Below are 13851 nucleotides of genomic sequence, written 5' to 3'. Positions count from 1 at the left end.
GGTGTCCAACACCATCGCTCTTCTCCACAGATACCCTACTCTAGGATTCTCAATCTTTATGTCCAAGGGATTATAAAAGCATAGGGAACATGGCATCAATGCTGGAGCTTGGAAAGCTGCCATCCTTGGCCCCAAATCTACAAGTATTTCTGATACAATACTGAAGGTGGCTGCCCATGCTCCCCCTGGTGGGAAAGAGCAAAGGTCTGCATAAGTATAAGGGGCTGTTATAGTACCCATTAAATATCCTATTATAGCAGCCCAACTCACAGAGGCAAGCAGCATGGGAGCAAAAGTGGCTCTTACAAGCAGCACTAGGAAGCAATCCCACCCTGAGAAGCCACAGAGGGCAGATGAGGGAGACTGGCCGGGTGGGGTACACACCTGGCTGCCCCACCCAATAAAAGGAATTCTTTCACTAGGGGTCAGAACTCTCTCCTTTAATACCACCTAGATCTTTCCTGAGCCTGCTGACTTCTCAGCCTCAGTAACATTAAAGGCACACTGCAAATTTCTTGCTTTGAAATTTAGAAACAAATTTTATTTAAGATCTGAAATACAATTCCTAAAATATCAACTTCTCCAGAAAACCGTGGCTACACAATAATGCATTGCCTCTATCATGTTAGAACGTGCATTAGACTCAAATACAAAAACCATGAAACAAACCACCATCCTTCAACAATTTGAGCAAAGATAGAATGCCTAAGGAACAACATAGATGGACTTGCAGAGGATGGGCTGTTTTACTTCAAGCACCATAAAAAAAAGAGCACAAATGCATGGGTTTTCGGGTATATACATTAAGTTGAACCTTTGGCACTAGGAATCAGGGCATTTTTTTCACGTAGCATTAACACATATTAGAAAACTGTGTAGTGTCAAAGGGATAGAACCACCAGCATTCAAGCAATGTTGTCAACTAGGCAATAAAATGTTCTACTGAATGTTTCTTCTTTGTCTAATTACTGCGTACACTGGTAGCAACTTTGAAATGAGAAAAGGAGCTTGCACTCCTTTTATTTTCTGTTTAGAACAAAACAGAAAACAAACTGAAACATAAGCCCTGTTATACATTAACAATTTTAAAGAACATCAATTATACAAGAAAAAGACTAAGAACAAAAAGAGTGTTTACAGATACCAGACATAACAGTGAGTGGTCAGTAGACCCTCACAGGGCTTTGCGGTGGTACTCAGCAGAAGCCACTTTATAATCACTGGCAGTAAAGAGAGACGCAGCATTCTTTGCCAGATATTTTAGGAAATCATGCAAATAGCCCAACAATAATGCAAGGCTCTTCTCATCAAGGGGCGTGTATGCCAACATCGCTCCAATTCTTACAAATAATCTCAGTAGGTGTGGCGCCCCATAAACCTGGGACATCGGTGCATCAGGGTGAGCCAAGAGGATTTCGGCATACTGGGGCCTCTCAAATTTGTAGAGCAGCTGAGTGCCCAACATCACATTGAAATACTCTTTTATTCCTGCCACAACTTCATTAACTGCATACTCCTTATTATCAACATTTCCCTGCGATTTCTTGCAATTAGCATACTCTTCCAGAATGGCATCTACATTTTTCTTAGCAGGGAGTTGAAACAGCTGCTTCTGCCTGGTAACTAAGTCCCAGTCCTCAACAAGCCATGGTTTTAATTCTTCTGGAATCTTCACTTTAACTTCCATTCTATTCTTAAATGCCTCCTCACTTTCAACAGTGGGGTCTGCCCGGGCCCTTTTCTTCCGAGGTGGCTGAGGTGCTTCGCTGGTGCTGCCACCATCTCCGTTCCCAGGGGTCTTCTGTTTGTTCTTTCTTGTCTTCCTCACGGACCCTGAAGGGGGGTTCTCTGCAGAGCGACCCCCCCATCTGCCTGGTAGTGCTGCTTCCAGATTCTTCTGCTGGGGACCAGCTGTCTTCTTTCCCGAGGAGGCCCCTCTCATCTTACTTCTCTGCATGTTGCTTCTAGTTGGTTTTTTGAAGTTGTCTTCGTCTGCAGATTGTTGTCCACGAGTTTGAGAACCCTGCTTTCTGGAACTCATTCAACCCTGTTTTTATTCCAACCACTGTAATATATAAAGTATTTTACTTGGTTGTTTTCTATGGTGACCTTTAACACACCGTACTTCCTAAAAACCTATCAAAGCACAACACACGCTACTCTCTTGGAATTTGGATTTCAAATCCTATTTCAGGGCCAACGAATTAACTGTAAGTGACTTACTACCTCTTCTCTCTCTTTGATCCTCACTACCACCCACCCACTACTCTCAGCCCACCCAATCACTCATCAGACCTGCCCATAAATTAGCTTTTCAATGCCACTCAAAAGACAGGAATATAATTTTAGCAAAAGAATGAATTAAACTACAAAAGGCAGTGGAACTGAAACTCAAGACTTCTGAACAGGAAAATGACAAGATGAAAGAAACAAGAAAGATTAACTTAGGTGGCTGGAGGCAAAATGAGTAACAGCAAAGGTTTTTCTGTAAGTCCAGTAGGCCTGAACTAAGCCGATGACAGAGTCAAGAGAAACTGAATATAGAACTTGGTAAATGAAGGAGAGGGAGGAGTCAAAGGTGCCTCCACAGTTTTAAGCCTGAGTAATTAATGAATTAATAAAAGCACTAATTTTTAATGGTTAGTTTGGAATCAGCAATAAAATAATAGGAAATAGGGTAATTCATCCATTCAGTTAGTCATCATACATTACTGCTTATCTGCTTCTGGACATGTACTATGCTAGGCGCTAGGGATTCGAATATCTAAAGTGACAATTATAAAACAACAAGGTTACTAAAGTGATAGTTATAGGCACAGAATATTTTCGGAGCAAACAAGAAATGCTACCGAACACCACTTTCACCAATAGCTTGTTGGAGGAGATAATAAATTGGTGAGGGATAAAGTCAGTGATGACTGCCAGGGTTTTGAGAATGGGTGATTAGGTCATAGTATTATCACCAAATGAGACTGCATCTAGAGGAGGAGGAAATGGATTAGAGAGGAAAGAAGTTCAGTACTAGATGTAGTAAGTGTGAGGTATGGAGTTAAACAAATGACTTTAAAGCTTAGGTGAGAGGTCAAAACCAGAAATGGAGATTTGAGAGTAATCATCATATAGCTGGGAGTAGAAGAAAAACTGAACCAAGTACAGAATTCTGGAAAAACCTAAGAAACAATGGTATTTAAGGGGTGAGGGGAGAGAGAGAGAGAGAACAAATAAAACAAAAAGGTCAGAGCAGCCATATGAGAATTAGAAGAATGTTATTTTGGAAGCCAAAGTAGTTGAGTTTCAAAAAGGAAAAGAGATAATCTACACTGTAAAATGCAGCAGAGAGGGTTAGTGAGATAAAGATGAAAAAAGTGTTCTGTGATTCTTATGGTATGACAGATTAAACAAGTCCTTTGACTTACGTAATCCTCTTCCTTCTTTCCCTTCCAAAAACTCCTAGTGTCTTCCCAGATGGAATCTTACAGATCTTCTGGGATGTCTGGAGAGATGAGGTGGGAGACACAACCTAGAAAGGAAAGCAGACATCAGCAATGAAGATAAACTTTTCTGAAACACTGGGGAAAAAAATCTAATTTAAAAACATGTGGTTTACAATTGTGATATCAAAGAAAACACATGAGTTCTGCTGTTAGACATACTTCTACTTCAGTAAGGCTCTGCCATTTATGGGTTGTGAGGCTCTGGGAAAGATATGTAAGCTCTCTTAGCCTGTTTTTTCATCTATGGAATGTAGCAAATTACCCCTAGCCTTCACAGGTTCTTGTTAAGAATTTCATAAATATGATGTGGCTGAAAAGCTAGCACGGTACCGTGCAGGAGTACCTGCATATGTGAACATGGATACAAGGATGTTCACTGCAGTGGTGTTTGTAATACTAAAGAACTGGAAACAAATATTCTTCAACAGGGAAATGGTAATAGAAATTATTATGTATGCACACCATGGAAGAACATTCAAATGAATTAAGCAGAGATCCATGTACTGACATGGAAAGATGTTCAATTATACATTATTAGGTAAATAGGCAAGTTGCATAATAATGTGTACAAGAGGATCCCAGAGATAGCACAAGTGGAGAAATAACAATATTTTAGACAGTTTTTATGAACAGTGAGGTCCAATTTCTATGTTTTAAACTGACATGTATAAAAATACATAGGAAAGTTGGGAATTCCCTGGTGCTCCAGTGGTTAAGACTCCGCGCTTGCAATGCAGGGGGCCCGGGTTCGATCCCTGGTCAGTGAACTAGATCCCACATACCACAACTAAGAGCCTGCATGCCGCAACTAAAAAGATCCCGCACGCTGCAACTAAGACCCAGTGCAGCCAAATAAACAAATAAATATTAAAAAATACACAGGAAAGTAACTAGATGAATAAACACACCATTAAAGCCAGGGTAACCTCGGGGAAAGAACGAGATATGATGGTGGGCAAGCCTTAAACCAGGTTTCTCTGGTAACAATTTTAACCCACAGAAAAAAAGCCCTTTTGCCAATTGCTAGCCCCTAAGATTATGTGGGCTGGTGTCAGGGAATCCCTGAAGAGGAAATGAGGTGAGAAATGCCAGAAAACTAGAGCTGTGAATCAGGGAAGCCAGTTATTGGCAGAGAGGCCTGGGTTCTATCACTAAGCAAATGATATCCTCTGACAGAACACAAAGCTCTCAGCAGAAATCAGAGCAAAGGTGCTCCTCAGAGAGCATCAAGATCTGTGAATACAGACACTGACCCTCTGGGAATCAGAAACTTTCTGGCTGAGAGGGATATATAGACACATCCTGTGAAGGATCAGAGAGTGGCTGGTGTTTCATGGCATTATATTGTAAGCTACCAAGCTTACAAAGTGTTTCTAAAAAAAATTTGTGACTGGGACAGATGGGACGCAGTATGTGAGGATATCAGAGAATTTAGTTAAGTTATATAGGTGAAATCCAGAAAACCTACCTGGGGGCTAATAATGGGCAGACCTTCCACAAAACAAGGGTATAGTTAAAATAGCAACTAAAGAAAGCAGGATGACCCAGTGCCAGCCAGACTGTAAAACACACAGAAGTAGAGCCAGGCTGCATAGGAACTCTTTTGGAAGTCACACTGGTCATCAGCAATTCCTTAGTGAGGAACTTGAGAATGATCCCTGAACCTACTGTATATCCTTGGCATTGATTACATATATTTATGCACAAGAAAATTACAACAAGGAATTCTACCTGGCTCTCATTAAGTGGGTGAGTTTCATCTTTCTCTACAAATTCTATTTTTCATATAAAGTCCCAAGTTGAACGAAATACCTGACATGGTACAGAAAAATACCCACACGAGTCAAGATTTTTGCCCAGACTTAATAATGCCAGGAAAGCAGCCTTTCTGAGAATTGTCTCAGTACCTTTATTTTCATCTGAGTATCCTACAGATCAAGCAACCATTACTACCTGGAGTAGGAAGCCAAATATCAAACGGAGGGAAGACCCATCCTTTTGATGTCTGGCTCCTACTTGTAATACAAATTTATGGAGTTTCATTAGGTCACTGTACTTTGTACCTCCCTTCCTAGCTTACATTATTCCATGGCTTGGTGGCAGACGTGCTGTGCATATTCATTAAAAACGTTAGCACTATATATTGCTGTGAGCTGTTTTAAACTTCAAATCTGCCAGTTTTTGACTTTATTAACATCGTTTACTGGCTTCGTATACCCACTCTTAACTCCAGTCATGCTTCCTCCCTTCATCTCCCTCATCTAAATATCACGAAAGTCCCATTTCCTCTTTAAATTTCCTAACTACTCTAGCCCACCTTTCACTCCCATCGCCAGTATCATATGAAGCCGTTAGTACTCCACAGCTTAGTATTTAAATGTTTCATGTGTTAGTTTTGCTTATGGAACTACATCATTAACCTCCATTTGCCATAGGTCTTGTGTAATATGTATCTTGTGCTTTTTGCAGTAGCACTTAGGTCCCTGGTGGGTATGGTATATATTAGTGAATCAGTGAGGAGGTGATTCAACACATGGGGAAAATGGAAGCACAAATTAGGGACGACAGTCATCAAATATTTTTCCACTTGTTCCCTACAGGTCAGCTCTAGGGTATGCCAGATATTGAGAAAACACATCCGTATGTTTGCCTTAGTTTTCTATCTTCAATTTCTGTGTAAATACTCTGAGGTAACCTCATCCTGGTATTAAATCACATTTTCACTTAAAAAAACTTGCTATTACAACGGATCATTTCCCCATGTTAGTAAGGTTATAATATACATACATCTTGAGAGCTGTAGGAGATCCACCAAATGGGCATACTTTAATTTACTTAACCACCCCCTTTCTGGAAAGTGACCCTCCCCCTCAATCTATCCTGTAAGTAAAATATCTTTTGCCCTCATTATTCCTTTAAGATTCCCAGATGCAGATTTAGTAGGTTAAGAGGTAATATGTTGCCAAATTACTTTCCCCACAAGTTGTACCAATTTTCAACCTCACAACTCTGGTCAGCACCGGCTATCCAGCACTGTAAATCTGACAAGGAAAATGGGTGTTTATCTACTCGGCTTGTATTTCTTATTAGTGGTTTTGACATTTAAAAAATGTGTTCCCTGGCCAGTTATATTTTGTCCTCTACCCATTCATTTTGAGTTGGTTCTTAATGAGTTTAACATTTACAGTTGTTTATCAATTGTCATATTGGGCAAATATTTCCCCTAGTTTAGTGTCTGATAAGATTTGTATGATGAAATATGTGGTTTTTCCTTCCATTAAGCTTAAAGATTAAGATGACATTTTAATGGATTTGTTTATATTTTAATTCCTTAATCCACCCAGAAATTATTTAAATTGTGAACTGAAAATCTATATTCCTCCCGCCCGAGTAATTCATTTTGTGGTAGTATTTGAGTAATAGTTCCTTTACGTAATTATAAATACCAGAATATATAAAGATGTGGGCATTCTCCCCTTACCACCTCCCCTCCCCACCTCAATCCCAGAATGAGTGTGTATGCTTTCAAATCTTTTTATGTACACATTCACACAAAAACCTACCTTTAAAACTAAATGTGTCTGTTCATATTGTGAATATGTATCATGCATTTACTTGATTTGTCTTGACAAATGTGAGATACATATTGCTCCCCACCTTTTCTCACTTTATCACGGCCATCTATATCCACACATACCTAGCTCATTCTTTTTAATATCTGCATCATTCTATAATCTCCACATAATGTAATTTAACCAGCCCCATATAAATGAACATTTAGGTTTCCAATACTTCATTACTATAGAAATGGTGTAACAGACATCAGTGTACAGACATATCAGCATGTTAGGTAATTATTCAGGACATTCTCAGCAGTGGAACTGCGCAAAGGATCTGCTTATTTACAACTTTGATGACATAGAGGCAAATTAATTTGTAAAGAGCTGTTTTAATTTGTACTCCCAGCAAAGACGTTAAAGTTCATTCACCCACACCTTCAGCAACACTGGATAAACATCTTTTTGGGAAAAAAATTGGGGGGTCCAATCTAGTATGTAGTAAGAGGTTTTTATTTGCATTTGTGTGATACTGAGCATACCTTCAGACATTCATATGTATCTTTTTCTTATGTAAATATTTATCCTCATTTCTACTAGGTTGTTTTGCCTCTTTTATTGACTTCTAATAATTAAATACTAAGGTTTTTTGGTATGTTGGAAATATTTTTTCCAAATTGTCATTTTTCTTCTAAGTGGGTCTCTCTGTGTGTATAAGAAACACAAATGTGTCAACAACCTTTTCCTTTCTGAACTTTGGCATGTCATGCCGGGGGAAAATGCTCCCAAATCAGTATTCTAAATGACTTCCTATATTATTTCTCAGTATTTTTATAGTTTCTTCCAAATATACAGCTAATTTTTCCTAGTATTAATTATTAGAGCCTATCCTTTCCCCACTGATTTGAATTGCTTATTTATAACATTCTAAATTCCTAGAGTTCTACGGGTCTTTTAAGGTACTCTCTTCCCAATGATTTTTGATTATTCAATTTTTAAAGGTATCACTGTTTCTAGGTCATCTGTTCTGTCACAGTGATGTCTGTTCTCACACCAGTATCAACACTGGTTTAATCATCATAGTTTAAAGACATAAATATTGCCCTGGAATAACATTTGTACATGGGTTCCAAGGATGTTTGATGCAGTATAATTTGAAACAGCAAAACACTGGAGTCAACCTAGAGGACTATCAATAGTGATTTGGCAAAACAAAACGTGGTTTATCCATTACATGGACTATAATGCTAGTTAAAGGAATGCCACTGTGAATGGAATCAGAACTCTATGAATGGACGTGAAGACATCCAAGACAATTTGTTGAATAAAAATAAGTTGCAAAACAATACCTATAATGTGACACCATATTTATGTAAAAGAAAACACAAAACAATATTTTATATGTATCCATATACATTTTTTAAACAGGTACATAATTAGAGATCTCGAAGGAAATAGAACTGATAATAGTGGTTAACTCTGGGGAGAGTAAGAGAATTGGAGGTATGAGAAAAGGAGACCTGGGCCTACTCCGTAATATTTTAGCTTTTTACGTTACAAGGAGACTGATTCACATGATCAATTATGTGACTAAAGATTTATATTAAAATACACATATTTAAAATTCATAATGATTTTCTGATGTATTCTTATCCATGGTTCTAACACACAGCTAGACTTTTCAGTTAATTATCATTGTATGTCGTATACTTTGTAGGCATTCCATTTGAACTGGTTTCCTTACCCCCTTCTAGGTTCTGCCCATCCTCAGAGGCCCTGGTCAAGGTCCTTTTCCTCCTTGAGGCTTTCTCCATTTCAGGCTACATTGACCCTTGTCTTCTCTGAGCTGCTACTGGCCTAACAGTACACCTCCCTCCCTTTCACCTTTAATCATTCTCCAAATGGCCTCCCGTAAAGGGGTTCTGTGCCTACCCATCTGTTGCATCTTTCCCACCAGGAAAGTGCCCTTCTCTGCAACCTAGCTTTCAGAAGAACAAAAAGTAAAAAGGAAAATATCGTGACTCCAAGGGAAAATAAAGCTGTCAAGAGACTGAAAAACCTTCCTTCATCTCCTCATGCAAGTGATGGGCCATTCAGGAATACAGACTCCAAATGCTGACATTTTTGTGTATGAATGTGTCAGAAGTGAGTGTGAACAATATCTCCAACAGTTTGTTGGAATAAACCTTTAAATGCATATACACCATGTCAGTTACATTTACATCAATTCTGGATCTTGGAACACTTCCTTTAACAGATATTTTTTGAGTCTGAGACAAAAGAGGAATGATATAAAAGTTGTTAGCAGACTGAATATGGTTATGATTTGCTAGTTAAAATTATAGCTCCTGGAAATTCCCTTATAAATAAATACGATCAACATACTCAATATCTTTCTAGATTGTTAGGGTAAGTCAGAAGTTATAATTTCAGAATTCAGTTCTAGTAGTAACTGCTGCTTCTGGAAAATCAGGAGAGAAACCAACAGTATTATTATTTTTTACAACTCTAAAAAGGTATCCACTGCTTTTATTAACATGTGTGTGCACATGTGCACGTGTGTATAAAACAGGATGAAGCAGAAGGACTAAGAGTCATAATTATTAAATCAAACACTTATATGTGCCAAACAATGTCCTGTATTTTACATGTAATTCCCTCAACAATCCGATGAAGTAGGAACTGTTCTTATCTTTATTTTACATATGAGGAAATTTAGAGCCAAAGCGAGTAAGTATCTTGCCCAGGATCACACAATAAGTGGCAGAGCCAGGATTTATATTCAGGAAGTCAGTATTTGCTCTTAACCACTAAATTATGCTGCATATGGGATGCCACAAAGTAAAAAAAAAAAAAAAAAAAAGATGTATGGCGCTAACTAGAGGAGATCAATTACAGTATCTTTTATCAAGGAATGTAAAATTATACAGCCCTCTGTTGTTTAGGCACTTTCTATATTGGAAGAACAAATGGACTTAGCTCCATCCTTCCCTTCTTATAAATGTAGAGTGCTTTCCTAGACAGGCGCTTATTAATCCTCAAAATATTCCTGGACAGTTAGGAAGGTTATGTGGAATTATCTTGTTTGCAAATTGAGGCCAGGAGAAGGGAGGCACTTACCCAAGACTCTGTAATTAGGGATGTTCTGCAATCAGGATCAGATCTTCTGATCCTCACTATTCAGCAAACTTAGCTTTTCTGATGGTAGCCTAGAAGGTCAAACAAGGGGACAGGAAAGGACATAAAATAAAAAGATATGAGATGAACGTTTTCTTTTCCATCAATGCATTTTATCACACACAAAGGACACCAAAACTGATAAATAATGTACAAGTGTTTTTTTCCTTTCTTGTGGTTACATTTTCAAATTTACCTTATTGTACATTTACCCTGATTTTTGATAAAGTAATTTGTTTTTGCTTTTTTAAAGTACTTTTTATTAAGGATAATTTCAAATGGATAAAAATGTAGGGGGAATAATATTATAAACCTATGCGAATGTATAACCCAGCTTCAACAATTACCAACTGAAGGCCATCTTGTTTTATCTATAACCCCACCCACTGCTCCCCCCCACTCCGTTTTTTTCAAGCTCACTGAAGAGCTGACTTTCTGTATTTTATTATGGAAATTTTCAAACATATACCAAGGTAGACAGAATAATGTAAGGAATCCCATATGGCCATCACTCAGCTTAAACGATTAACTTAGGGCCAATTTTGTTTCATCTATACCCCTCCCCACTTCCCCCTACCGCTGATCTTATTTTGAAGCAAATCCTAGATATCAACGTATTTTGAAGCCAATCCGAGACATTTTATTATTTAATGCATATTTTCGTATATTATCTCTACAAGCTAAAGACAATTTGAAAACATAACCACAATACCATTACAACGTCTAAAACATCGTCATTAATTCCTTAAAAAACATCAAATATCGAATCCGTCTTCAAAATTTCCCGATGCGTGTTAAACATTTTTTTTTTTATAGTTGGTGTGTCCGAATCAGGATCCAAACAAGGCCTACTCCTCGCATGCGGTTCACCTCCAGCTCGCTCTCATTCTCCATCTCTCCCCACCCCCAAGCCGCTTTTTTTTTTAAACTTTTCAATATGGAAAATTCCAATCCCCGCTATTTTGAGGTAATTCCCAAATAAATTATTTCATCGGTAAAGACTGATACGTCTCTCTTATATCTCGAATTTCTACTAGGGAAGGGGGTGATGGGCAGGAAAAGCACTGTAATGAACGACTTTACATAATTTTATGGTTTTTCTCATTCTATTACCCGGGTTTTTCTCTCCACAATAATAGCTAATATCTTCCGGAGCCAGGCTTCGTATTAAGTTATTATACGTACTATATTACCTCGCTTTCATATATTACACGCACTAATATACAGCACACGCCTCGGAGGCACACGTCTCTGAGGTAGATACTATTATTATCACCACTTTACAAACATGGAAACCGAGACGCAGAAAGAATAGCAGCCAGCCCAAGCTGGGCGTTGGCGAGTAGGAATTTGAATCTAGCTCTGCCAGATTGTAAAGCCATTAGTTAATCTTGTCTATATACGCGACGATAAGAGGAAATCGTCAACCCTTTCTCCCCACCCCCACCCCGAAACCTGAAACGAGAATCCAGCTCTTTCCAGCAGCCGACGTGTGATCACTGCCGACCCTCCAACCGCCATAGTAAAGCCAGGTTTCTCTGGCAACTGATATCCATAGGCAGACACGTCACCCTGGAGGCGGGTTTATGCCCTCCAGCCAGTCACAATCGTCTTGTCTAAGTTTTAGAATGTTCTATAACCAAATGATTGGACGAAGCCCACCACGTCAACAATGACACTTCGCCGCAGTAAAGGCGGGTGCTAGCAGCCTGCTTCTTCACGGGTAAGGCTTGAAGCAAACCAGTCACCTTCCTCCTTTAGTGCGGGCTCTGGCCAATGACGTTCGCTCTCTTAGGTCCTTAGCCCGCCCTCCAAAAGCGCGACAGGAGTTGGGTCATAAGTCTATAGGGCAGGGTGTTCACGTGGCCTACTTTCACGACCCAGAGTTCCCCAGACCAGAGGGGTTTTTTTTGTTTTTTTTTCCTGCAGGGAGGCATTATGGGTTTTTTTTTTCCACTGGGAAAGGAAGTGTCTACGTGGCCTGCGGAAACAGGATGGGCGGAAATGAGCTAAGGTTCCCGCGAGTGGGGAAGCGCTAGGTCAAATCTGGGGCCACGCCCCCGAACCTGTTGCACAACTCTTGGAGGAAAAAAAAATAAGGTAGAGTGGGGGTTTCGATGTGTGTGCGAGTTGGGGTGCGGGGGGGCTCTGCGGGCGCGCAGTGTCAGGGCGTCTGCGCGCAGGCGAGCCCACGTGGCCTTGGGCTTTCCGTGTGCGTGAACGCCAGGCCTCGTGGCGCTGGAGGTAGCTGGTGTGCGCAGGCGTGCGCCCCTAGCGTTGGGGCCGGTGTGTGTCCCGAAGCGGGTGCATGTGCGTGTGTGCGCGCGTAGGTGCGCGCGCTCAACGGATCGTTTTCTACTTTTGTGTATGTTATTCTCAGGAAAAGGAAAATTAAGTAATTAAGGTAAGGCGACCGTAACTGAGATAAAGGGTCTTAGCTAGAAATATTTCGGTGTCCCCTATCGATTTAATTTTAGACCCTAAAAATACACTTTCTTCCCACGTCTTTCTCCACGTGAAAATCCTGTTCTAAACCGTAGCCCTCCAGCGGTGAAGAGCCAAACCCTCCCATTCTCATATTAGCAATTCCAAGAAGCAGCTTCTTTGCTGTTCCCTAATAGCCTTCCCCTCCAACCCCCGCTCCCTCCGCCCTCCCCTCTTCAAGTTGCTTCCATTTCTCCTGGCACAATTTTCTGCTGAGAATATCTATATAGGACAGACTTCCCCTCCACTAGGGACTCCGAATTTCTGTGGGGGCTGAGGTTCTCTTACCTTTTTGTCCTGATCTCCACGCAGAGTGCTCTTCAGGCAAGTACGCACTCTTAATTTTCCAGAAAGTTCTCTGGGTGAGGTTTATACCTTTTGAGTTTGCCACTAGATGCCGCCAAATTCCAGCAAAGGATTGGCTGTTTGGTCCCTGGAATTATGGGATCCCCCCCTTTTCTGATTTGTTGAACTCTCCAATCTATAGAGATCGTATATATCTTTCATTGCTAGGGAAAAATCAAATTAACTTCTGTTACTAGCCCTACAAGGCAGGGGACTATGGCCCTTGATTCAAATGTTTTACCTCATTTCTTTCCTTCTTTCCTCCTTAAAAAAATCCTCCCCCCATCTCTCTCTTCTTTCCTACTTGCCTTTTGCGGGTGGGGGGGTGGTCAGAAGTGATAAATGACCCCAGGCACCAATGCTGATGAGATTCTAACCCTTTCTGTGGGGTTAAGATCTTCTCTTCAAATGCTGCCCCCCAACAAAGGGAAAATATAGATGGCTGTTTTGTCAGTAAAGATGTTTCTCTTTATTGGACTTGGACCCTGGTATTGAAAAGTGATCTTTTTACTTTTGAAATTACGATTAGATATGTGTGTTTTCACCCTATTTTCTGTAGCGGTCCTGTTAAACTATTGTTTTTGGAGTCAGAGGCCTAATTTTATTTTTTTGTTTTTGTTTTTGTATTTGTTTTGCGGTACGCGGGCCTGTCACTGTTGTGGCCTCTCCTGTTGCAGGCTCCGGACGCGCAGGCTCAGCGGCCATGGCTCACTGGCCCAGCCACTCCGCGGCACGTGGGATCCTCCCGGACCGGGGCACAAGCCCGTGTGCCCTGCATCGGCAGGCAGACTCTC

General features: G+C 40.3%; 1 protein-coding gene across 4 annotated transcripts; it reads right to left on the bottom strand.

Moving 5' to 3' along the window:
* Positions 1–515: 515 nt before the first annotated feature.
* MORF4L2 (mortality factor 4 like 2) lies at positions 516–13155 on the bottom strand. Of its 4 annotated transcripts, none has more exons than XM_027097531.1 (4): positions 13001–13155; positions 10172–10260; positions 3417–3520; positions 516–2065 (listed from the first exon to the last, which is right to left on the bottom strand). In XM_027097531.1, the coding sequence occupies exon 4, from the start codon at positions 2039–2041 to the stop codon at positions 1175–1177; it is 867 nt and encodes a 288-aa protein (XP_026953332.1). In that variant the 5' UTR covers positions 2042–2065; positions 3417–3520; positions 10172–10260; positions 13001–13155; the 3' UTR covers positions 516–1174. The 4 variants fall into 4 exon arrangements, with proteins under 4 accessions (XP_026953332.1, XP_026953330.1, XP_026953331.1 ...); XM_027097529.1 differs by lacking the exon at positions 13001–13155 and adding an exon at positions 11684–11867; XM_027097530.1 differs by lacking the exon at positions 13001–13155 and adding an exon at positions 11422–11663.
* Positions 13156–13851: the final 696 nt, after the last annotated feature.

This window comes from Aethalodelphis obliquidens, unplaced genomic scaffold (genome assembly GCF_003676395.1).
Source record: "Aethalodelphis obliquidens isolate GAN/ISIS:26980383/991018 unplaced genomic scaffold, ASM367639v1 scaffold114, whole genome shotgun sequence".
In the NCBI taxonomy this organism is placed as follows: Eukaryota; Metazoa; Chordata; class Mammalia; order Artiodactyla; family Delphinidae; genus Aethalodelphis; species Aethalodelphis obliquidens.
This window is presented reverse-complemented; position numbering and strand designations above follow the sequence as displayed.

Excerpts from the sequence above, each read along its gene's own strand:
- MORF4L2 (XM_027097531.1), bottom strand. The coding sequence starts at position 2,041 with ATGAGTTCCAGAAAGCAGGGTTCTCAAACTCGTGGACAACAATCTGCA.